This window comes from Pelodiscus sinensis, chromosome 13 (assembly GCF_052426305.1).
Source record: "Pelodiscus sinensis isolate ZL-2025 chromosome 13, ASM5242630v1, whole genome shotgun sequence".
In the NCBI taxonomy this organism is placed as follows: Eukaryota; Metazoa; Chordata; order Testudines; family Trionychidae; genus Pelodiscus; species Pelodiscus sinensis.
This window is the reverse complement of record NC_143064.1, coordinates 13,064,380-13,089,203: the sequence shown is the minus strand read 5'-3', so window position 1 is coordinate 13,089,203 and position 24,824 is coordinate 13,064,380. Positions and strand designations below refer to the sequence as shown.

Below are 24,824 nucleotides of genomic sequence, written 5' to 3'. Positions count from 1 at the left end.
TGAGGAATACCTACGCTAGAAAACCTACTCTGTTCTTTTGCTTTTTTTGTGCAAAAACACGCTTGAGGTGTAGGCTCTTTTGTGAGTTTTTTCAGAAAAACGTCCATTTTTCAAAAAAAAATCTGTAGTGTAGACATAGCCTCAGAATCGTATACAGGAATTTCCTTTCATTAATAAACCAGGCCCTGGCAGGGGTGGCTTTTCCCCTATTTATTATTGTTCTGTTTGGCTTTTTTCATATTGCACCCATTCCCATGCAACTGATAGCTCAGTACCTTGGTAAAGCTGTATGCTATTGACTATGGATAGCATTTGAAGCCAGTCGAGCTATTCTGATTTACCCCAGCTGTGGTGTAGCCACTGGATTTTGATACTGTCACAAGAGAGATCTGAATTCAGCCCCTCTTGTGTTACCGTTCACAACTGTATAGAGCTACACTAGCAACTCATTGTAAAAGTAAGTGAACGGATGGAGTCTTGTTCCACTGTATAAATAGGTTCTGTGCATACTCCAGTTTCCTCACACTAAATACATATGACAGTCTTGTTTAATGCAGCTGAAAAAATCAGGCAGAGCTAGCCTATAGCCACCGGCAAGTATTGAATGGTCAGGGGCTTACCAAATTCATGGTCCATCATGACCCATTTGAACATTGGTACATTTCATGTTTTCAGCTGTTTCAGACTGAAATTTCACGGTGTTGTAACTGTGGGATCAAAAAGATATGGGGGGGGTCACAAACCTGTGTTGGGGGGGCATCATGGGATGACCTCAGAGCTGGACTCTGAAGGCAGCAATTGCAGAGCTTCCTGCAGCCACAGGAGGTTCCAATAAGTAGAGATGGGTCTGATCTCCACTACGCTGCTAGGAGGCACCCCAACTAGGGGCTCCTCACTGCCAATCCTGGCTAGCTTGGGGTGGACAATACCTGCTGTCTCTGGGTATGTCTACACTACCCCGCTAGTTCGAACTAGCGAGGTAATGTAGGCATACCGCACTTGCAAATGAAGCCCGGGATTTGAATTTCCCGGGCTTCATTTGCATAAGCGGGGCGCCGCCATTTTTAAAACCCCGCTGGTTCGAACCCCGTGCAGCGCGGCTACACGGGGCTCGAACTAGGTAGTTCGGACTAGGCTTCCTATTCCGAACTACCGGTACACCTCGAGGTAGTTCGGAATAGGAAGCCTAGTCCAAACTACCTAGTTCGAGCCCCGTGTAGCCGCGCTGCACGGGGTTCGAACCAGCGGGGTTTTAAAAATGGCGGCTCCCCGCTTATGCAAATGAAGCCCGGGAAATTCAAATCCCGGGCTTCATTTGCAAGTGCGGTATGCCTACATTACCCTCCTAGTTCGAACTAGTGGGGTAGTGTAGACATACCCTCTGTGTGCAATTGCACAAAGCTCCCATACTTACTTCTTGCCTCATCCCTATCCTGCCCAGTTGGAGCTAGGAAGCCACCTTTAATGGAGCCCCCCTCCCACCCAGCACTACAGGGAAAATATGACCCAACTCCACCCGTCTCCTCCAGCTGCAGGAGCCCCAGGCTGTTGCTCAGTCCCAAAGGACATCCTGCAGCACGGGGAAGCAGATGGAGGTGGATCTGGTCCGGTCCCCACAGAACAGTTTGTGGGGAGGACTGGTCCTGACCTTGCCCTGCCCCCATTGGAGCTAGGAAGCCCACTTTGATGGGGTGCTGCTAGGAACAAGAAGACATCAGATTTCATAAGGAAATGCTTATTTCATGGTCCCCCATGTGTTTTTCACAGTTGTGAAATGCGTAAGGCCCTACCAATGGTGCTTGAGAAAAGGCATCAGTGTTATTACAGAGGATGCCCTGTCATTTGGTTTGTAGCAAGAGTCCAAGTAATGTCCTATTACAATGTCAAGTACCAGACATTCCTCTAAACATGCGGTGGTTCACCCCTCGCTTTGGTCTCCACAGCTCTTGCTAATTTGTCTTCAGTTCTGATGTTTTAGAAAAAAAAAGAGGGTGGGTGGAATGAGCAAGATGAAGGGGGCCAGGTAATACCAGTGTTCAAAATCAATCAGAATGATAAAGTCGGTCATTCTGGTGGGGGAGGAGGGTGTCGCACTATATGTTTAATAAAACCAAAACAACAAGGTGAAAAATCGCAAGGTGAAAATCTTAAAAGAATCAAACTGTATTATAGAATCTCTCTGGATAGAAATCCCAAGCTTGAATAAGAAGAGTATAGTAGTAGGAATGTACTACCAACAACCTGACCAGGGACTGTGATTGTGGAATGCTTCTATAATACTAGAAAATGCAATACTAATGGGTGAGTTCAGCTATCCTTAGATTGTCTAGGTAAATGTCACCTCAGGGCTTGATGCAGACATAAGAGTCCTAAATGCCATTAATGACTGCAGCTGGGTCTCTGTGGCAGCGGGGTGGCCTAGTGGTTAGGTTCCTTTTATCCTTCCTCCAGGCTGGCATTGGCTCCAGGTAAAGTGTGGTCAGGCTAGTTGGGCCAAAAGGCTTTGTTTAATACCTGCGATGCCAGGCCCTCCTCTTCCTTTCACTCCATCACAGACTGTTTCTTTGATTAGCTAGTCCTGGAATCCACAAGAGGAGAGTCAGTTCTTGATTTTGTTCTGTGTGGCATTCAGGTCTGGCCTAGGAAACACTAGTGACCATAGTGTAAATAAATTTAACATCCTTATAAAGGGCAAACATATCAAACTTAGAAAGAAAGAAAGAAAGAAAGAAAGAAAGAAAGAAAGAAAGAAAGAAAGAAAGAAAGAAAGAAAGAAAGAAAGAAAGAAAGAAAGAAAGAAAGAAAGAGTAAAATGCCTGCAAGCACTTGAAGATTACTGTAAAAAATCATAATAAATGGCTCATACTAAATGTATACCCCAAAACAAAAAAATACAATAGGGGGACCAAAAGAATACACTATGTAAGGGTATGTCTACACTGCATTCCTCTTTCGAGAGAGGAATGCAAATGCAGACGAGTGAAATGGCAATTAAAGCGCGTATTTGAATTTCCCATGCTTCATTTGCATAACGGCATCCGGGCCCATTTTCAAAATACCCTATTTCGAAAGAAAAAATGCAGTCTAGATGGGGTTACTTTGAGGAAAAAGCCTTCTTTCGAAATAACCCTTAAATCTCGAATAAGGGTTATTTTGAAAGAAGGGGTTTTTTTCTAAATACCTTATTTCGAAAGAAAAAATGCAATCTAGACGGGGTTATTTCGAAAAAGTGCCCAGATGCTATTATGCAAATGAAGTGCGGGAAATTCAAATCCAATTCAAATTCAAATTCAAGTCTCTCGAAAGAGGAATGCAGTGTAGACATATCCTAACAGAGGATGTTCAAAGCAAAAAGGAATCAGTTGAATTCTCTGATGAATCTTATCATGTTATAATTTCAGTACAGTGATCTGAAAGCCTTTGAAAAGAAATACCTCAGGAACATATGAGGTGTTAAATGCAATGAATTTATAACAATCTGGAGAGTCTTTAGAGTTGACAACATCTTCTCTCCCAAGTTATCGTGGCACAGAACTTCATGGTGAGCTCTCAACACAAAGGATGATATTTACATATCAACAGTAAAGACACTATGCTGTGTAAGGATGGCATGGGGCTGTGTTGCTGAATAAGATACAAAGAAGAATGTTCATTATTAATAAAGAGTTTCCTCTCTGTTTTTAGAGACACAGCAGTCAAGAGCAAAGTCTGATGCTTTCGCAGGAGGATTATGGAACGAAGGAGCAATGAACCAGAGTAGAGAGTTTTCCTCTCTTGAAAGGGTGCTGTCGGCAGCTCACGCCATTTTTAAAAAGATGAGAAGAGTAAGAGGGCTGTCAACGTGAATCATTTGTTCAAAACCTTCTACTTCAGATATGCTAAGTGTAAGGCCGTGGCTCTGCAATGAATATTTATTCCAAGACAACACCACACAGCAACAAAGGGCATAGAAGTTAAAGGAATCGTTTCAGTGAGAATACAGAGTGAGGCAGCATATGTAAACAACTATTATCTGGCGATGGCAGAGGCTGGTGAATTAAAACACACTCTCTTTTAAGAAAGACCGTAAGATTGTTCCTAATGCCATTACACACTTTGTTGGCTAAGATGCCTACGAGTGTGAATTTGTGTAATACATTACACAGACAGAAGTATCTTTGCATTGTTCCACTAGGAAAATTCAGTTTGTTCAATATCACACATCATTTCCCATTGGTTACTTGCTGATGGGGGTGGGGAGAGCTGGACTTAGAACACTGTCATAAGGCTCCTCAAGTTTTCATGCACCATTTTCAATAGAACAGACACTAGTCATTTTTATTTCATACTGGTATTACTAAACCAACAAGGTCACCTTAAGTAAAGCTCATCTGTGTGCACTGTGAAACCCTGACTGATAATAAAGGGTGAGTGAGTATTACAGTGGTTAGGAAACCCTTGTGCATCAAAGAAAAAACTTCTGGAAGTCAAAAATGTTAAGAGTGCCCTTCAAAGTCGACTCTGAATTCAGCAAATACTCGCAGAGGTTGTACGCTCTACCATGGTAGACTCAATCAAAGGCCATGTTCTGTAGTAAATAAAATCTACATTGCTTGACAGCTGTCTGTTCAGGGATTGGAGGAGAGCAAGTATTGTTTCAGTCAATCAGCACTGAACAGCCAAGGGGCAGGTCTCCTTACCTGTTCAACTGGAGTTCTGTTAGTCAAAGCAGGCTGGAGGGAGAAGCATTACTAGTGGTCCATAAAAGAACATGATACCCAATTCCATAGTGGGGAGATTCTGCCAAAGGTACGTTATTCCTTGTATTTCTTGCCTTTACCAATTGTAACCTTACTGCACAGATGTAAGTCTGAAGAATATTCATAAAATGGTACACTTTCTCAAAGCTGAAAGTAAGAAAGTGAGAGAATTTTCCAGTTGGAAACTATCACTGTGCTTTAGGGGGCCACATCTCCTGAGATGTGCTGTTCTAATCCATACACCTTCTGGGTGTGGTGCACTGTCCCAGCTAGTTGCACAGACACCACTTACAGAGAGAATAATGGCCTCGCTTTACAGCCTTTGCCACATAGGCTTGTGCACTAAGCCCCAAAAGTCCCAGGTTTGAGTCTGCCTGCAGCTAATTGAGGTCTGCTAGCATTGCATTGTAAATTAGCAGGGTTACATTCTGAGCCAAGTGTTTTGACAATGAGTGATTTGGTGACAGAGCTGCCAGCTAGCAGGGGTTAGTAAAGTACCTGCGGCTCACCCCACACACAAGGACCCTCAGAGCCTCTGAAAAGCTGAACAAATACAGTTCCCAAGTGACACTGCAAACCCTTACTGTCATGTGCTAAGAGTGTGGATTCAGGCTCTGAAGTGTGCAGACAGACTTGACCATGACATCTTAAATGGCTTTCCTCCCACAGTGCTTGCTAGTGGGAATGTTTTAGAGCTTCGTAGTCATTAAGGCCAGAAGGAACCATTATGATCATCTAGTATGACCTCCTGCATATTGCAGGCTCACCCACCCTGGTATCAGGCCTATAACCTCCGGCTGAGTTACAGAAACTCTTAAGTGAAGTGAAATCTGTTGTGCTAGCAACATAAGCAGTTGGTTCTCTAATTCATCCCCAATCCCATGCTAAAAAATAGCTGGTTTTCAGATGGGGCTGCAATGAAAGGTTTAGTTTGATATTTTACACTCTAAAATAGATTAAGCCACATATTTTTAAGGGAGGTAGACAAGTAGGCAAAGAGAAAGGGGCAGTGGAGAATAGCGCTGTGTAGCACAGAGGTGTAATTTGTATTGAGTGAGTGGTTAACATCTTGCAACACCTAAGCAGAAGGATCGTCCAGTGGTTAAGGCGTTAATTTGGGACGTGGGAGTTATGGATTCACATCCCTCCTCTTCCTCAGTGTGGATAAGTAACTTGGTCTGTACTTCAGTTCCCAACTGTACCACCCCTCACATACAGTATAGCGATGGCGGTGTTAAAGATTGTGAGGTACAGGTTGGACCTCTATCATCTGTACTTCTGTCCTCTGGCAACATCTGTGATCTAGCATCCCCGGGGGTGCCCCTGAGCTGGAGCACTCCTGGGGAAAAGCTGGGCCCTACAATCAGCAACTTCTCTCCTGCCCTTTCAGAATTTCCAGAGAACCACAAAGAGCTCATTTGCAGTGCTCAAGCTCAGGGAAGCATGGGGAGGAGGGGGGATGGGAAGGGACGGGGTGGCTGTGGAGCCCTGCAGCAGGCTGAAGGGGCCCGGAGTGCTGGCTGCAGAGTTCTCTGTGCGGCTGTGTTATTGGCCCCCTGGCCACGGGTCTCTGCAGCCACCCTGCCTTTTCCCCCGAATGACCCCCCAGTCCCCACGCAGTCAGTGCTGGCCCCTCTGCGGATGCCAGAGTGCGCTTCACAGCCAGCAGCAGCAGAGGGGCTGGAGTTGACCTCCCTGGTCTGGCAAATTCTCTAGTTTGTGACCGGCCAGGTCCCGAGTAGGAATGTTAAATTTAGATTAATAGGCTAATCGAATAGTCGGTGCAATTTGCATTAACTATTCGATGAGTCGATAAGGGCGCCTCCACCTTTGAAATGTAGCAACAACCCCAGGGCTGTTGCTACACTTCAAAGGCGAAAGCACTGCAGGGAGCATGGGGCTAGTGGGGGACTCAAGCAGCAACATCACATGGAGCCAGGGCCAGCAGGGGAGTCCCGAGCTGAACCCGGGCTCCACGCAGCATTGCCACTTTGAAACTCTGCGTGCAGCCCAGGACCAGCTGCACACTGGCTGCTGCTCTGAAGCACTCCCACTTCCCCCACCTCCCCTTGCTGCCTCTTTCTGATAGAGGCAGTAAAGGGGGAGAAGCGACTAGTTGACTAGTGTGTCAACTACCCAATAAGAATCTGTTTATCGGCTAGTCGACTAGTCGTTCACATCCCTAGTCCCAAGCCTGCTAGAGCAGTGAAGTACAACCTGTACTAAGGTAATGGGGCCATAAAAGTACCTAAAATGGAGTAAGAGAAATTCTGGTCTTATTTATAGCAGACAACCTAGCAATAAATATTGAGCAACTCTCCTAACTTCAGTTGAGTTACTTTGGGTTTACACTGAGCCTGCCCCCAGGCTGTTTTCATAGAGCACATTCATTTTCAAGATCATGCCTTCCCCTCTGGCTCCCATTGGAGCCTTCCTCTGTTTAAAGTTAAGCACATGCCTAAAAATAGTGCTCAGCCCTAGGGTTGCCAGGTGTCCAGTATTGACCCAGACAGTCTGGTATTTTTGCCTCCTGTCCAGTAAAAAAATTCAGAAAATACGGGACACCTAAAATATCACCTGGCAACCCTATACACACTCAGCAACCGGACCCCGCTCCCCTCCCCGTTCTCCCGGCCCCCTCCCCACTTACCTGGTTCTGAAGGGAAGCTGCCTTCTGGCTCCGATCAAGTAAACAAGATGGCTGCCGACAAAAAGCCAAAAGCCTGAAGGGGCCATGCTATTTTTAATGCTGTTTATTTATGTATTTATTTATTTACTTAATAACTCTCGGGGTCCCTTTTTTTTCTCAACAACTTTGGTCTCCCACTTTTTTTTTCCTCAACAGAATTTTTTCCCTGGTGGGTTTTTTTTTTGGGGGGGGGGGGGAGGGGGAGTTAAGTATTTTTGGCTAAACCATCTGGCAACTCTACTCAACCCACAGCAGGACTGAGCCGCTGAAGCTGTTTTTGCTTTGTGATTTTGTTTTCTGTTTAAATACTCCCTACAACTATGAGAGAAGCATATTCTCTCTCTCTCTCTCTCTCTCTCTCTCTCTCACACACACACACACCAACACACACACACTCTGAAACAGAAGGTTTGAGACTGTGGTTTAATTAGCTGTGCCTTTTTTGTGCAAAAAAAAGCCATTATCTGCTGTATCTTTCAATTTTCTGGTCTGGGCCAGCACTTTTAGATCATACTCTTACCTATTCAAGGTACTTCTAGGGACCCCATTCAGTATAGTATCCAGCCACAGCACAGTTTTGATGCTTTTATCCTCATGGCACTCTGGTGAGGCAGGGAAGTGCTATTATCCCTATTATATAGATGGGAAACTGAGGCACAAAGAGGCTAAGTGACTTGCCCAATGTCACACTTAAAGTCTGTGGACTTGAAGCAGGTTCTCCCAGCTGTTAGGCTATTGCCCTAACCTCTGGTTTATCCTTCCTCATCAACTGTGTATGCACGCAAAGGCAGGGTTGAAACTGGGCTGTGGGAAACAAACAACAAAACAAACACCCATAGGGTCAGCTAGAACCTCCCCTACCATAGGAAGGGCGGGGAGGAGGGAGGAATGTAGAAGTGGCACCAAAGGAGTGAATGATGCTAGCTGGGAAGGGCTCTGGTCAAAGAAAACAGCAGTAGCTGCTCCTTGCAGGGATTAAAGCAACACCTCATGGCCTGCTCCTCTGGCACATGTAATGAGGAAGACACTGCCTGCCACGCACAGGCTGAATCACTTCCACAGAGCAGACAAGTTAGCTGTCGCAACAAGGGCTCAGTTCCATCTTCCTGACAGAGTTTTAGTGAACCTGCCCCCTCCCCCTCCCCGGCGCACCTCGGTTTCCTCATTCATGTCTTTTAAAAGTCCAGGTCACCCTGGGAGAGTATGAATTGTTCTCGTTTATGAGGAAGGGGTTGGAACCAAATGCCCAACTCTGAAAACTCAGGAGCCAAACTTCATAGCTGGCTTCATGCGGGGGGTGAGGGAGAGAAATCAAACCTTCCATCCAAACAGCACTAGGATGGTCAAAGAGATCTTGCCCCAATCCACAGTCGGCAGTTTGGGCCCATTTTTATCATTCACGAAGACTTACTGAGGAGCTGCTTTTATTGGTGTACACAGGGGAGCCAACAGCCATGTCAGGCCTGTGAGCAAGCTGGGGGGTGGGCAACTCCAAGCTCCCGGAAGGGGCAGAGCCAGGGGAAACCCACCTTTAGAGCTGCACAATGCAGACCAAGCTGCCCCCACCCACAGCCCTGGAGTGCGCCACACAGGGCTCCAATGACAAGGACCTGGGACTCCAGACGCTGCCACCTCTGTAGTAGAAGCGGTGGCAGCTGGGAGTCCAGGCCCTTTAGAATCGCCGGGCCCTGGGGCAGTTGCCTTCTTTACTCCCCCATTGGTCAAACACTGGAATAAATTGCCCAGGGAGGTTGTGGAATCCCCATCTGTGGAGATATTTAAGAGTAAGTTAGATAAATGTCTATCAGGGATGGTCTAGACAGTATTTGGTCCTGCCATGAGGGCAGGGGACTGGACTCGATGACCTCTCGAGGTCCCTTCCAGTCCTAGTATTCTATGATTCTGTGACTGGAAGTCCTGAGGGTACGACACATCCCTAGCAGTTTAAAGACCTCCAAAACTTTCCACAATCTCAAACACATCAATCTTGAGAAAGAATTTCTCCCTCCCACTCTTCCTTTCCTTATTCCCCACTAAGATATTAATATACTTAAACCAGGGGAGCTGAATTAGCAGGACTGATTTGTTTGAAATTAAAAGCTGGCTCCTTTCATTACACACCTACAGCACTATCAGTACTCCCACAGTGCTAGGAGCATCCAGAGAGACACTCGGTGCAATCAACCGAAGATACAGAAATTGCCTTTGGTGACTAGGGGCACGTCTACACAACAGGGCTAAAGTCAAATTAAGCTATGCAACTTCAGCTACGTCAATTGCGTAGCTGAAGTTGAAATAGCTTAATTTGGTTTTTGGCGCTGTCTACACAGCAGGAAGTCAAAGGAAGAACACTCCTCCGTCGACTTCCCTTACTCCTCGTGAAATGAGGGTAACAGGAGTGGAAGTAAGAAATCCTCCAGCTTCACATTGTTTCGAAATAATGGCTTGCAGTGTAGACGTGCACTTTGTTATTTCAAAATAACATCAGTTATTCCGAAATAATGCTGCTGTGTAGACATACCCAAAAGGGGGACAACACAGCCCATCTGACTCCTGAATTGTCCAAATATCCTGCCTTTCCCCTCACAGCTGTTGTGGGGTTAGCCATTCTGTTTCTAGGCCCAAAGGAATTCAAAACTGTACCAAGGGCAAGCGGAGAGATGCTTGTTGCTTTTAGCTTCCTTAATGTTTTCTATCTAATCAAGTCTCCCGGTGCTGGATGAGGGCTGCCATACCTCATTACAAGCTGCTATCACAGCTTTTTTTTTTTTTCTTCAATCTAGACTCTGCCATGCTTGTCTGCTTTTTCATGTAAAAAGGTTATGTGTGCCTTCAGGGAGGCTGAATGTTACAAAAAAAAAATCACATGAAAACAGAACTGTGGGCAAGAGGCCAAACTCTTGATTGTAGGACTGTGACTAACCAATGGTGTTTTTAAAAAAATCACCTCTCATTGTAGCCTCTGCTCTGAATGTTCTAACACAACTCAAATTCGTTTTCCAGAAGCAGCTTTCTCTTTATGTAACCATGTTTTGTAAAGCTAGCATCAGCTTATGTTTAAACTATTTAAGAGAACAAATAGTTGAAAAATGAACCTCAGATGGCCTTTCTGATACTTGCAACATATTCCTGGCATCACTGATGCTACAAAATGACTCTGTATTTTGCCATTGCTTGAATGGAACACAGAAGAATTCACAAAAACCCAGAGATAATATTGACTCCTCGTGATTTGTGTCCTCCAAGGAATCCATGACATTGTAAACTGGGAGAAGGACTCTAGCAAAACAAAGTTACAGGCTGTGGATCCAACTGGTTTTTTTCCTTTTTACCCACAAAGCAGATCAATGCCGAAGTTGGCATTTGAGGCTTATATGCACCTTTCTGGGTCATTTATGAGCTATCTGATATGCAAGTGTAACTGCCACCAGATAGACTTGAACCTAGGACCTCTACAGCTTGAGCTATAAAGCCAGCTGCCTCCCAGCATAGGCTATAAAGCTCCCTTGTCCTTATCTCTGGCTGTAAGTAGTCAGTGCTACTACATGGGACTAGGAGTGTGGGTTACACAAGTACAGGCTGAACCTCTCTAGTCTGGGGACCTGACCGGTGCCAAAGCAGAGAATTTACCAGACCACAGGAGGTCAATATTTTTATCAGCATTACCAACACTTCCACTGCTCACTGGGCTCTTAGAAGACATTTAGGGGTAAATTAGAGATAAACAACAGCACAGAACACTGAGCTGATGGCTGTAAGCAAACTTTATGGGAGCATTGGAAACTTGGCCACATCCCTGATAGTGGACATTCAGCTAACTACAATCATGCCACACCATGGATATTGCCGTACTAGAGACGTTCAGCCAGTATTAAATTTATCCTATAATTGTTTGATCTTGGTTTGAGTGAAGAGTCAATAACTCATGGGATAAGTTTCACTAGTACAAGCTCCATTTTGAATTGGCGCAGTGTCTGGCTATGTCTATACTATGGCTTTTGCCGGAAGAGGTAATGCAAATGAAGCATATGCCAGGGCGGCATAAGGATCTTGTGCAAAAGGGGGTTTGCGTAAAACGGCCACGGTCACTCTGCTTGTTTTTGCACAACAACTCCTTGGAATAGATTAGGCAAATGAAGCACGGCAAAATGTTTCAGCGCTTCATTTGTATTGCCTCTTCCGGGAAAAGCTGTAGTGTAGACGTAGCCTCTGTATAATATACTGGGTGAATCATCAGCACTGGGAATCAAACCCAGGACCTTGGATCTAAAAGCCTGCCTTGTGTCTGTTAGCTTAAGGCTTTAGCAAACTCAAATATCAACACACTCCCACCACTAGAGGGGACAGAGAGCAACCCTGAGACAGGGTGGGTTGCACCTTTAATAGGGGTTTTATATTTCCTTAGTGTAAACATGACCCAGGGTTCTTCATTGTTGACATAATATGCATAATACTATAATTACATTTCTATGAGCCTGGGCGTGAAAAGAGCAGCAACGGAGAACTCGGAAGAATGGAGAACTCGGAAAGGGCTCCTGGGACTCATTTCAACCTTGCCCCTCTGCAGGCAAAGGACAGGAAGCAAATATTAGACAATGCAAATCCTTCTAGGGCTATGTCTACACTGTAGGTTTTTTCCAGGATCCTGGAAAACCCTGCTGTGTCCAGGGAACATGCTTGCTCTTCCACTTTTTTTTTTTTTTTTGCAGAAGAGCAAACACGCTCTTTGGGGAAGCCCTGTGGTCCTCATATCATGAGGATCCTTTTCCACCATTTGGCCCTGTCAAGAGAAAAGCCTCTTCCGGAAAAAAAACGGAATAACCTATGCAAATTGCATAGCTTTTTTCGATAAAATCCAAGAGTGTAGACCTAGCCTAAGAGAGCAGCGCAATTCCACCTCCTACCCTGGAGCTGGGTGTTTGAGGCTCAGCCCCTACACCAGTTTAAAATGGAGCTTGTCTTAATGTAACTTATCCCATGACTTAGTGACTCTTCACCACGGGGCGGAACTCTTCACTCCCCCCAGCTAGAAAGAGATGGCTCTGGGGAGGGACACTGATGGGGGAGAAATGCCTCCTCTGAGAGATGTGGGGGAAGCTTCTGGGGTACCCAGCTGGCTAACAGCCTGACAGGAAGTGAGGAGGCCTTTTTATTCCACTCCCAGGAGAAGTGCTGAACCAACCTCAGAGGCGGAGGCAAAGGCAAAGCCTGCCTGGCCATGCTATACCCAACCAGCATGCTCCCAGAAGCTTCTGAGGGCCCAAAACGACAGCCCCACTTCCTCCCTGCTTGGCACCAGGAAGCAGCAGCCTCTGCAGCATTGCACAGGAAGGGAGCTGCAGAGATGCAAAGGCGAGGGCCAGCCCATTTGTATGAACTCCTTCCTCCTTGGGGTTCCACCGGTTGGGACTATAGAACAGCTGAGCCACCCTGCTATATGCACTTCCACACTGACCTCCTGCATCCCCACCCAGCAATGGGGGTTGTTTCTACTTTAGGCCTTGGCTCTCTCTTTATAAGCAGGTCGGCATACATCTAATCCCTCTCCGTTTCATTCTAGCCATGGGCAGCAAGGAATGTAGGCATTGACTTCACAAAACTGTCTACACTGTCTGGGTGCCTTGGAGGGCTCAGGCCTCAGCACCGCAGCCCAGTTACCCAGTCACCAAGGAGAGCTGGGGCTGCAGCGCAGCAGCCCCCAGCCCTTCAGGTAGCCAGAAAGATTCAGGCTTGAAGGCTGGGGTTGGGTGGGGGCTCGCTGGGGGGAAAGGAAGTTGTTGAAGGGGCGTGGTCTTGGGGGGGGGTGTGGCTTCCGGAATAAGGGGCGGAGCTTGGACTTGCCTTTCCCAGTTGGTCCTTCACCTGCTGACCATGGCGCTAGTCTTTCTCTGATCCTTTATTCATTAGTTGATCTGCATGGAAACTCTCAAGAGTTCTTCTTTCCTGATGATTAATGCCCATATGATACCACAAGCCTCTCTGTGGCATCATAGTTGGCTGCTGGCACAATACTGATGTTACAAGTAGATGGCGGTAGTATCTTAAGAATCATAAGCAGCTGAGGCAGGTTAAGTTTTAAAGCAGCAAACTCTGTTCATTAATCGAATCAAAGTGTTCCACAGACAGGGGCTCTTCAAAACTATCCTGAAAGAGTGCAATTCATTTGCTCCTAAAGTGAGGTCTACGTAAAACACTGATTCAGAGTGGCTGGAAGACGCAATGGGAAAGAGGCCAGGATACAGGTAACTGTGGGCTTACGATAGAATGCTTGTATTGGGATGTCATCATGGGAAGAAAAGGGATATCAAGTTTTCCTGGGAATAGGAAAGTACATATTTAAAGGACCTACTTTGAAGGGAGTATATGAGCTTCTAGTTTTGGATAGAGACATTAATAGTTAGAGCTTAGCAGAGAAACAGCTCTTTAAAGACAGCATCTAGGGCATGGGGAGGAAGTTGGTATCAGGGAGTATATGCTATGCCTGAATTCATCTGTGGAGAGCGTCCAAGATCATTGGCAAATCTGCCTGAAGAGAATTCATTGTACATTGGATTAGCTGATGAGTATCAGCAGGGAGCTACGGATGTTGATTACCAATCCAACCCTCATGCCCGTAACTGTCTTTTGCCTGGCACCATGAACCCCATGGTGACCACCCCCAGATGTGGCAAGCAAACCCACTCAAAAACCAAACAATAAAGTCAAAATTCTAAAGGCATAAATTAATTCATCAATTCCAAATACTGGGGGGAGAAAAAAAGATACATTGTGGGCAGAGGTAATTGAGAGAAACATTCATGACTTCCTTGACAATCTCGGTGCAAAATTCAAACTGACATGTAAGTATGTTTTTATATTCTTCCCAGAACCTTTCATATGTAACACCACCGACAGATAATCAAGTTGCAGACATTTTTCACTAATGACTTAGTTAATTCCATATTTGAATTTCTCTTTAAAGACTACAATACTATTATACCTCAGACCTTAATGTCTCTATTGCGCACAGCCTCTGACATTTATAAATCAATGACATTTTCTAGTGCCTTTAAGAACATTTATATTATATTATATTATATTATATTATATTATATTATATTATATTATATTATATTATATTATTTACAACTCAGTGTGAGTAATTATTTTCAGACAATCTGAGAGCAGATCTGACATGCTAAAAGTTGGACCTGTGTTATTGGACTAAAATTTGCTTCAGCTGCTCCATTGACTTCGGTGACGTTATTCTAAGTTGGCAGTTAGGGCAGAACTTCATCACTTTATGCTCAAGGTTCTTTGACTCTGTGTCAAGAAAACACTGAAGATGACATGATGAGCCCTGAAGTGGGTCTAACAGTTGCCAGCCAATTCATAGATGGAAAGAGAAAGACATTTCACTAGTGTGGCTCCAGGCTACTTTGGAGGCAGAAGCCAAGAAAAATCTTGCATGTATATTTTCCACTCTGATCCAGGCAATATCTTTCATAAAAACCATGTAAGCCTTGCAACAACAGAAGTCATCTCCCAAAAGTCCATGGAGATGATCCTCACAGCTTCTCCAGAGTTGTGGGTTAGCCCATACAGTTGTGTCTTGTCTAATTATTATGAATGCAAAGCTCAAGGAGGGAGAGGAAATAAAAAAAAGACATTAGTCTGTTTATAATGCAACAGAAGACTAAAGGCTTTTCTGTTTTCATACTATCATTTTTATGGAGAACAATCTAATAGTGCCATATGTTGTGGAAAAGAACTAGCACAGCTGTCATAAGAGAGAAAAAGTATCTCTAACGGTGAAGAACTTAGTAACAGCAACTGTTCACTTTCAGTCAAAAAACAAGGCATACATTTTCACTCATTGGGTATTCACTTAGGGCCAGACACGACAAGCTTCTCCTAGCAGGTGTGGAAGGCCTTACTCTCACTGACACCATGCTTCCATAGAGTTCAACACTTAGCAGCAGACAGTCCTCTTGGTAGACCACCACCTACACCCTTTATCTCTTGGCCTCTGTCAGAGTGCAAAATGTTGATTTACTCGCTGAAAACATTCACAGCCTTGGACCATTCACTCCCCAGAACTCAGGTTCTCATTAGAAATCGCACTCACATGGCCAAATCCTTCTGGTTTTTAAACAAGCAGCACTCTCAGTGACTTCAACAGGAGATTTGAGTAGGGACAAAGAAGAAATACAAAATCTCCCTTGAAGGAAGAAAACTGAGTTCAATGTTTCTGAACCAGATTTTTAAAAAGTCACATCCTGAGAGAAATAAACCCCTCCTCCTTTTACATTGTTTCCTGTAGTACCTTGCAATATTAGTAAGACTATCACTTCTGGTGGAATATCACTTAATGAAGGAGCTAAGTCTTCTTTTAACCCCAGTGCGAGCATTATTCATGCAATAATTGATAGCAGCACACTGCTGAGTGAAATATTTGGCTGCTAATCCCTGCAGCTCAACAATTACCCCAACAGTGGCCATCATTCAATACAGAGCAAACACAAGTAAGATTTGACTAAGGGCTCGGATCTTTTTGTGTTTACGTTGCTTGTGGAAGTCAACCAAAACAGGATCCAGCCCTATGTATTTCATCTTATGATGTCAAATAGTATTGACATTATTCATCACGGCAGTTAGTTTCATAATACTGAAGCTTATACAAAAATCAGGAGGCTTACCAGGTAGGAGGCAGTAATGATAAAGACGTACAGAACAAAAGAGGAAAATGTTAAATAGAATTGTGAATAAGTACTTCTTTAAAAGAGAGCTTCATCTTACATACTACCACAACACATGAGAGAGATGAAGAACTTATTATTCATCATTTTATGTTAGTGATCAACAGGTAGATTTGTCCATACCTTTACTTTACCTGAAAAGGAAAACATTTGACTCACTTTCCTCTATGCATGCATTTCATTTTTCTCAAAATGCAACTGGGCGTGCATTACATTCAATGTTTTATTCTGCTTCGCTGACGTACAGCTGGTATGAGCATTCCTGCAGCAGTATGCAGAAGCCGTATGGTGTGAAAGGACTTGGGACAAGAGGAAATCTGGTTCTGAGTGCTATTAGTTTCAACAAAGTGCAGCTTCCAAAATGCTGGGGTGGGGAGAGAGAAACTGACTAGGGATTGATGCTGTTTGGAATAGCAAGCAACTTTTGGCAGCCAAAAAAGGGCAGTGTAATGATGAGAGCTGAAATAAACGAACTTTATTCGAGGAAAGCAGCATAATCTTACTTTTTGCCTATAATACTGTATAGGTTTTATTTTATACAGTGTCCCGTGATAGACCATATCAGACATTAACAGGCAAGCAAAGGGGGACATGAAGCGCATAACGCTTCCTGTGTCAGTTGCACTATATTGACACAGGCTGGAAAAAACACACAGCACACTAGAGGGACATGAACATTAATAAAAAAAGTAATCATAACAAACAAAACATGGATCCATAGTGCACAAACCTTCCGGCTCTGTGTTCTCTTTGAGGTGCACTTGCTTCAGAGGGCAGCAGAAGATTTCGTGACACTTAGCACGAAAAGGGGACTCTTTTTTCTTTAATTCCGCAGATTGGATGGAATCTTGCCGTAACATAATGTACTCCTGTGTGCCAGGGGGAGCGTCATCCATAACTGTGGTCACCACATAACAAAATGAACTTAAGTTAGAGCTTAACGAAAGCAATCTAGAGAGGCATATCAACTACATCACGTGAGGTGGGGAAGGAAAAGGGGGAGAAACATTGGTCGCGAAGAAAAGAAACTTACAAGCATTAAAAAAGTTTTCTGGTAGTGATGGAGGAGAGGGATGGGGTAGTTTACTTTTATAAAAAAAACACTTCTTAAAAACATTTGTCGTTTATCTTGCTTCATGCAACCTTCATCCTAAAATAAAGAAGCATCATAGCGAGCTGTTGCAAAAAGTAATGCAGGTTATCTATTCCATATTCCCTATGGCCTCCTGCAATACATGCTGTTCTCTGCATGCAGATTAAGGAAAACAGTAAGAGAGCATGCCGTTGTCTAACCTGCCCATTTTATATTCTGCACATGGGTTTATAATATCAGAAAGCCACACTGCCATATCTGTGGGCAATGCAGCATCAACACTTCTCTATTCCCCACAGTACGACAGAAAAGGTCTCTGAAAGGATCAGTAATAACAGGCAATTCCTCACAGCCAGAATGGACTATCGCCTTCAAATAGATACAGTAGAAGCACAAAGAGCGTGTGTTAATTTTGTTACGGCTTTTCCCGTTGTCCTTTTAAATCAATATTCCCATCGGCACTACAGAGGGCATGTATTCTGACTGGTTCTCTCAAACTGAATCATTACATGCAGCAATAAGACACAGCATATAGAAATAGCCAGCTTTTGAATCATTGACAATATTACATGGCGCTAGAGGGTCAAAATGCTATTCTATTAGCTAAAGAAGCCAATCTCACTTCGCAACTAGACTTTGTGATTTTGGCCTTAAAAGGCAGACTTTTTACAGGAGCAGCACTTCTATAATTTTTCTAAGAGCTTATCATTCTAATTTGATATTTGTGGCTATCTAGAGAAGTATAAAACTTCTGCCAAAGATGAATTGAGTTTCTACTATTCAGCATATTAAAAAAAAAATCTCCCAACCAGAAAATGAACAGCATACCTGCTATGCTGAATGAACAGTGCAAATACTCAAGCAATACATGACATTATATACTGACTGGAGTCAAGAAAGACAATCCAAGCAATCTGCCTGGCTAACGTGCTTTCATTTTAATTAGTGCCTTATAGGTGGCCAGTGGAATCGCATCACTTACTAAAAAAAACCACTTTCCTTATTGTTGACCTCTTAAGCCATAATGAAACTCATGACTTTAGAATTCATCATTCCTTGGGGATAAGTAACCAGGCTATGGCAAGTGGCCTTTGGTTGCACTGTGAACAAATCACCTTCTTTCCAATGTTCATTCGTCCCCAGGAAAGGCCATGCACCTAGACGGCTGTTGCTTCATTAGATAAGAGCCAACATCCGTAACATACACTAACAATCTAAAGAAAGTTCCATTAAAATGATTCATGAACTTATTAGGAAAATAAAACTGATCTGAAAAGAGCAACAGGGTCACTGGCAGGCAGGGTCTGAATTGCTGGATAATTGCTCTCAACAATTCATGCTTTGGTTTGGCTTGGCTTTATTTAAAGGGAATTTGATGTGTATGAAAGGGACTGGGTGGGAGCTATGGAGCGATTTGTGGGAGTAATCACTGGGTTGGAGAAGCTGCAAAGCCAAGATGTGTCAAGGGCTGAAAACGCCAGCTGGCTGTTTCTCCACAGGAAATGGCTGGCAGAAATTGCTATCGCTAACATTTTACTACTAGAAAACAATTGCGTAAGGTAGCAAGCAACCTGCATGGGATGCTATTGACGTCAATGGTGCAGTGACCTGGCAGTATCCCTCTGACATTTACAAAAATAAAGGATACAGTGTGTGGCTGTTGAACATTATTAGCTAGGAGGGCAGTGAGAGGCACATGCTACCATCAAACAGCCAGCCAGCTGATCAGCTGCAAGACAAACCCTGTTGGCATAGCATTGGCCAGGGGCAGGCGATGTAGAGTGAGCCTGGTCCTGCAAGATGCTTTGGAGGGGTGCAGAAAGCTCTTAGCTTCCAGATAAAATGAGGGCATTCAACATAGCATACGAGGTGCTTTACATCTTGCAGTAATGGGCCCTATGTTGGTACAGAGAGGAAGCAAGCTTGCTATATGCTGCTAATTTGGGAAAACAACTAGCTGTTGGTAGAGGGACACACTGCCAGGAGAAAGGCCTGCTGTTTGCAAGGTAACTGAGGAGCAAGGGTCTGTTGGCTGCAAAAAAAAGGGGAAGGGGGTGAGAGAACAGCTTACACTGCTTTCAAGAAGTGAGCAAGAAGATTTGCTAACTGCAGAGGTGGCCAGCTATTTGCAGTGGAGTAGAGCTGAGTTACTCTGCTAAGAAAGCTGGAGAAGTGGTGTAAACGTATTCTGCCCAGCGTATGGATCTGGTTACTTGGTTCAGCATGGGTCTTTTGTTTTAAATGCTCAGGATACTTCTGGAAATATGCCAGCCAATCAACTTTCAGAATAAATTCTGTATATTTTAAAATTACGATATACTTAATCGATACAGTACAAGCAGTAGCAACACATGTCTCCCTGGCTCCCCCATATCTAGCACCAGTTTGGTGTTCAACCTCAGAGAGGACCAAAGGGACCAGTTAATTACCAATCGACATATCAGATCATCCCAGACCCAGAATTATCTACTAATTCGTTCCAAAACACTATATCCAAACTCATCATAGTGTGAACCACAGACCTAGGGAACTAAGAGCTCAGTCATGATCAATCCCTTAGTTTTTCAATTTGTCTTCACCAAAAGACATTTATTTTCAGTTAATTTAAATTTAACAGGGGAAATTTAAGGTCTGAATCCTCAGCAAGTGGCAATCAGTCTAAAAGCACGGAAGTTGTTGGAAGAAGGTACACTATGCCAATTTATAAGAAAGTCTCTGGATCAAAAGATCTAATTGGACTTGGTCATTATGAGCCACACTGTATCAACCATTAGATCATTAACATCTTGGGGTCAGTCTTAGAAACAAAGTCTCATAAAATTTTAATGATGAATGATGTATGAGTGACATAATCAATGTCATCATTTCAAAAGCAGTACTTAAACCTTTTCTTAACATGATGAATGGCCTCAAGTCAGACACAGAATTTATTTCAGAACTAGAAAAACATTACCGTCTCCTGTTTCATGATGTAATGACAGTCCTACAACCGACCGGAGCCACTGAAAGGAAAGATGCAGACACAAGTAAAGGACCTCAATTACTGCCCTGATGCACCAATTAATGTGAAATTTTAACAACATGGTCTAATGCAACAAGTTTGCAGAAACTGATAAAATCCACTATTTGACGAAGAACTAAATATAGAGTAGAACCACCCTGCCGTGATTACTCAGCGCACTTTGTGAAGGATATAAGCATGAATGGAAAATGAGAGGAAAGTCTCAAAGCAGCAAAACCTCAAAATAAGTTCACCGGCAAGAAAATACTAGCTAAACTCATTAGGTGACTCATGGGAGAAGGTGGGCTCAAACACACAGAATGTGCCAAAACAACTGTTCAATGACCTTCCCAAAATAAGCAATCTGCACATTCCCAGCCATACCTAAACTGAATGTAACTAATAACTGAAACTGAACTTCTGAACCAAGAGCTACACTCAATAGGAAAACAAATCTAGGCCTCTTCATTATCACTGAGTGACTGAAACTGCACTAGTCACTGATTAATTGTCTATTGTATTTGGGGCAAACTGAAGGAGCAGCTGCTTTTTGTGTCTTTGCTCTTTACCCAAGAAAACCCAAGACAGGTTGAAACTCTCTAATTTGGCACCCTCGGGATCTGACTGGTGCTGAACCAGAGAATTGCCAAACCAAGGGAGGTCAATATTGTCTAGCAGCATTACCAACACTTCCTCTGATTACTGGGCTCTTAGATGACATTTAGGGGTAAATTAGAGCTAAATAACAGCACAGAACTCTGAGAGCTAGGACTGGTGGCTGTAAACAAACTTTATGGGATCATGGGAAACTTGGCCACACTCATGATGAGTGGCCATCCAGATAACTAAAATCAAGCCGGACCAGCGAGTACTGGACTCAAGAGGTTCAACCTGTAAAATTATGGTTTTTCTGTAGCCATATTGAAAGGCCTAAACTAAAGCCTTCTTCTGCAGCCAGACTGAAGAGCAGGAGCCATTAGCTGGAAAGCCTGGAGTCACACACTTACATTCCATCTAAATTGTATTAAAATAGTGTCACACTAGGCTGTGAGAAGGGGATCCTGTCCCAATGGCACCCACTGTCACCAGAACAGAAACTGATATCAAGATAAGTAGAGAAAACCTAGTTAACAGCATTTTGTCTGGCAAGAAACTGTTTACCAATAGTTGAGGTTGTGGAATCTGCATTCTATGATTATTGTCCTCACCTTCCTATTATTTGTCTGTGTGATCTCTGTCTGGTTTGTAACTGTTTCTGTCTGCTGTATAATTAATTTTGCTAGGTGTAAATCAACTAAGGTGGTGTAGTCTGATTGGTTAGGTAATTCTGTTACAGTATGTTATGATGGTTAGTAAAATTATACTAAAATAATTGGTTATGGTATAGCTAAGCAGGACTCAAGTTTTGCTATATAAACTGGGTCCAAGAAAGAAAGAAAGAACTCACCTCCAAGACAGCCTCCTCTGCCTGTGATGTACAGCAGTTAGATCCAGAGAGACTGACCTTGCCTGGCCAACAGGGGAAGTCTGCCTGCCTTTATCAGGATTGATGAGTATGACACTGTATGCTTAGCATGTGTATTCTGCTTGCTTGGGAATTTTCAGTAAATAGAGAATAAGAATATTACTGTGTAAGGCTCTTTCAGTGGCAAAAGATCCTGCAAACCCGCAGGAAGTTATGCCCTGAGCCCTGGGAACTGGGTAAGGGTGGGTGTGTAAATTAACAGGGTTGTACCTTGAGCCCTAGGAACTGGGTAAAGGTGTATGTCCCTAAAGTGTGGAAGGGATAGAGAAATGTGTGCAGGTGACAAACCTGTATGACAAAGCCACAGAGGCCAAAAACTGATTACTAAATATAGTCAATAAGTCAGGCTTAGTTACATATGCAACTCTGCTCCACTGGCAGAAACACAGATGCTAGTGCTTAGAAACTATTTAAAAACACTCCCCAATTCCTATAAACTTCACTCCTGTACAAATACATGTCCAGTTGTTTACTCCCCCCTTTGATCATACCATCCAACATGGCAGTGTTAAATCACAATAGTTTTAACATCTGAAGTGTTCCTAGGGGAGCAACAGGATTGCCAGGCCTCTGAGCAATGGGGGGAGGAGGGAGGGAGTCTGCACTCCCTGAAGGGATGGGGCCTTGTCCAGAAGGGGCACAGTGTCGGCAGCTAGAAGTTCTAGTCTATTTAGAATTGCTAGCCGTGGGGCAATTGCCCCCCGCCCACCCCCAGGCCTGAGTGTTCCTGTATCGACAAGTAAAATGCAGCTGATAAATGTCTAGACTGAGATTGAGAAGCATAAAAGGTCCTATTGACTTCAGTAAGGTTGTCAGATGGTTGAAAGAAAAATACCAAACACCCTTCCCCCTCCCCTCCTCCCAAAAAATAACACAGGGAAAAAATTCTGTTGAAGGGGAAGAAAGGGAGGGAGACTAAAGTTGTTGAGCAAAAAAAAAAAAAGACTCCAAAGACTTATTAAGCCAAAAAAAATTAAAATCAAACAGCATTAAAACATCATGTCCCCTTTAAGAGTGAGTGCAGGGATAGGAACAGGGGAGAGGTGGAACACTAAGACCCAGGGGACCCCTAGGTGTTTTGGCCTGCAGCCATTTTGTGCTGGCAGCCTTGGGGAACCAGATAAGCATGGGGGCTGAGGGATGTTTGGGGCCAGAGGGGGCTCGGAGGGGAGGCCGGGCACTGAGTGTTGGTAAGGTTGCCAGGTGCATAGCATTTTTGCCTCCTGGCCAGGGAAAAATTCACAGAATACTGGACATCTCAGGTGTCCGGTACTCTCTGAATTATTTTACCGAGCAGGAGGCAAAAATACTGGACTCTCCAGGTGAACATCGGAGACCTGGCAACCATATTGACTTGTGTATAGGACCAGGCCCAAAGAGAACAATGTATTGACAGAATATCTACAAGAATAGTAATACTAGTGTGATTAACTTCCAGAAATGACTAACTCCGTCATTCAGCGAGCTCGAAACCTTAGGAGGAAAATATGGGACATACATCCTCACCAAAAGAAATGGGGAAAAAAATCACTACATCACTTAGTGCAGGTGATGTTGTGATAGATCCAAAACACAGTTTTATCCAAAACACCTAAGATAAGGAGATGACAGAACTGAAGGTCTTAGTAGAATTTACAAAATCTCATGAAGACTCAGTTCAGATCTACAGCGGAAGTGTCTAGTGATCATTCTAAAAATTAATGAGTTTTTTGGAGATTGAATGCCTCTCAGTGTGTCCCCCCTCACACACACACACACATAATAAGTATGCCTAAATGTGGTTCCCAAGTTGAGAGCAAGCTCCAGACTAGGGTGCCTGTGTAGCCATTGTGCTGTTACAGTTTCATAACTATTTTCTTTGACTTGCTTTGTGTCCAAGGGCAAGTCATGTGATTCAGCTTTGCCTCGGTTTCCCCATCTGTAAAATAAGGACAAACACTTCTTACCCAACATACCTCACCAGGCCATGGCAAGGCTAAATTAATGTCTATTAAGGGCTTGGAGATCCTCAGGCACAAGGCAAAAAAGAAATGCTATCTGGAGTTGTTTTAAAGGACAGGGTGGTTAATACTGGTCTAAGTTAATAGAATTGCAGAAAAATAATGCAATTATTATGGATAAAGAATATATCCACAAAAGCCATTTATTAGGAAGTTAGCATAAAATAGGTGCATAAAATTACCTGTATATTTCCTCAGGCAAAATATTCAGCTTGGTAAATATAATGCCCATTAGCTTTTAAAAAAAACCCTAATGGCAAAAATCCAGTTAAAAAAATAGTTTCTCTCTTTCTTCAGCCCTGGGGTGAAATTAAAGCTGTCAGGAACAAGGATGCTTCCATAATAATCCTTGAGATTCACTCATACACGTTGGCATTAAATAATGCCCTAGCTAAAAACTCAGGCCTTTTTTAATATCTGTGCCATTTAGTCAGAAGAGTCTCACTAAAATGTCTAATCTTTGTAACATCAACAGTCATTAGACTACGAATCTTTCCATAGTTTTCAAAGCTTTGGCTATGATTCAGACTGAGCAGTTCTTCCTTTAATTCTGTGCTTGATAAAAACTGACAAGAAAGCATCCTTTTGCTACAGTGAGGAAACTTCAGGTGTCTACCTTAAATTTATGGCTTGTTTTACCTTTAGATGACTACCAGTGTTACCCATGGATTGCCCCAGCCCTGTAACCACAAAGCTCAAGATACCAAGGTAAAAAGAAGATCTTTGGCCATATACAACGGTTTAATACCCTGGAAAAGCCAATCTCCCCAGTCCCGACATGCTTGCCAGGAAACTCACCAGTCAAAGAACTATACATTTGACATTTTTTACATCTGTCCTTAACATGTGTAGGTGTGTGATGGGGAGAGCGTACCCTGCACTAAAGGGGGAGGGGCTAAGACTCTGTGGGTAGAGGAAGTCCCACTCCTTTTCCCAGACTGGGCATGATCCAAGTGCTGGAGCAGTATTAGAGGCAGTGGAGCAGCTCAGTTGGGGCGGACCACCAGAGGGGAAGGAGCTTAGGCCGGAGCTCCTGAGT

General features: G+C 43.7%; 1 protein-coding gene across 4 annotated transcripts in view; it reads right to left on the bottom strand.

Annotated features, from left to right (window-relative positions):
* Positions 1-24,824, bottom strand: part of FGF13 (fibroblast growth factor 13) — a 412,871-nt gene that overhangs the window by 180,840 nt on the left and 207,207 nt on the right. For 3 of the 4 annotated variants that reach the window (XM_075941052.2, XM_075941053.2, XM_075941051.2), the window contains exon 3: positions 16,897-17,064. The exons of the other annotated variant lie outside the window; for it this stretch is intronic. In XM_075941052.2, the coding sequence (XP_075797167.1) occupies positions 16,897-17,064 (168 nt within the window). The remainder of the gene's footprint in view (positions 1-16,896; positions 17,065-24,824) is intronic. 4 annotated transcript variants of the gene reach the window in all.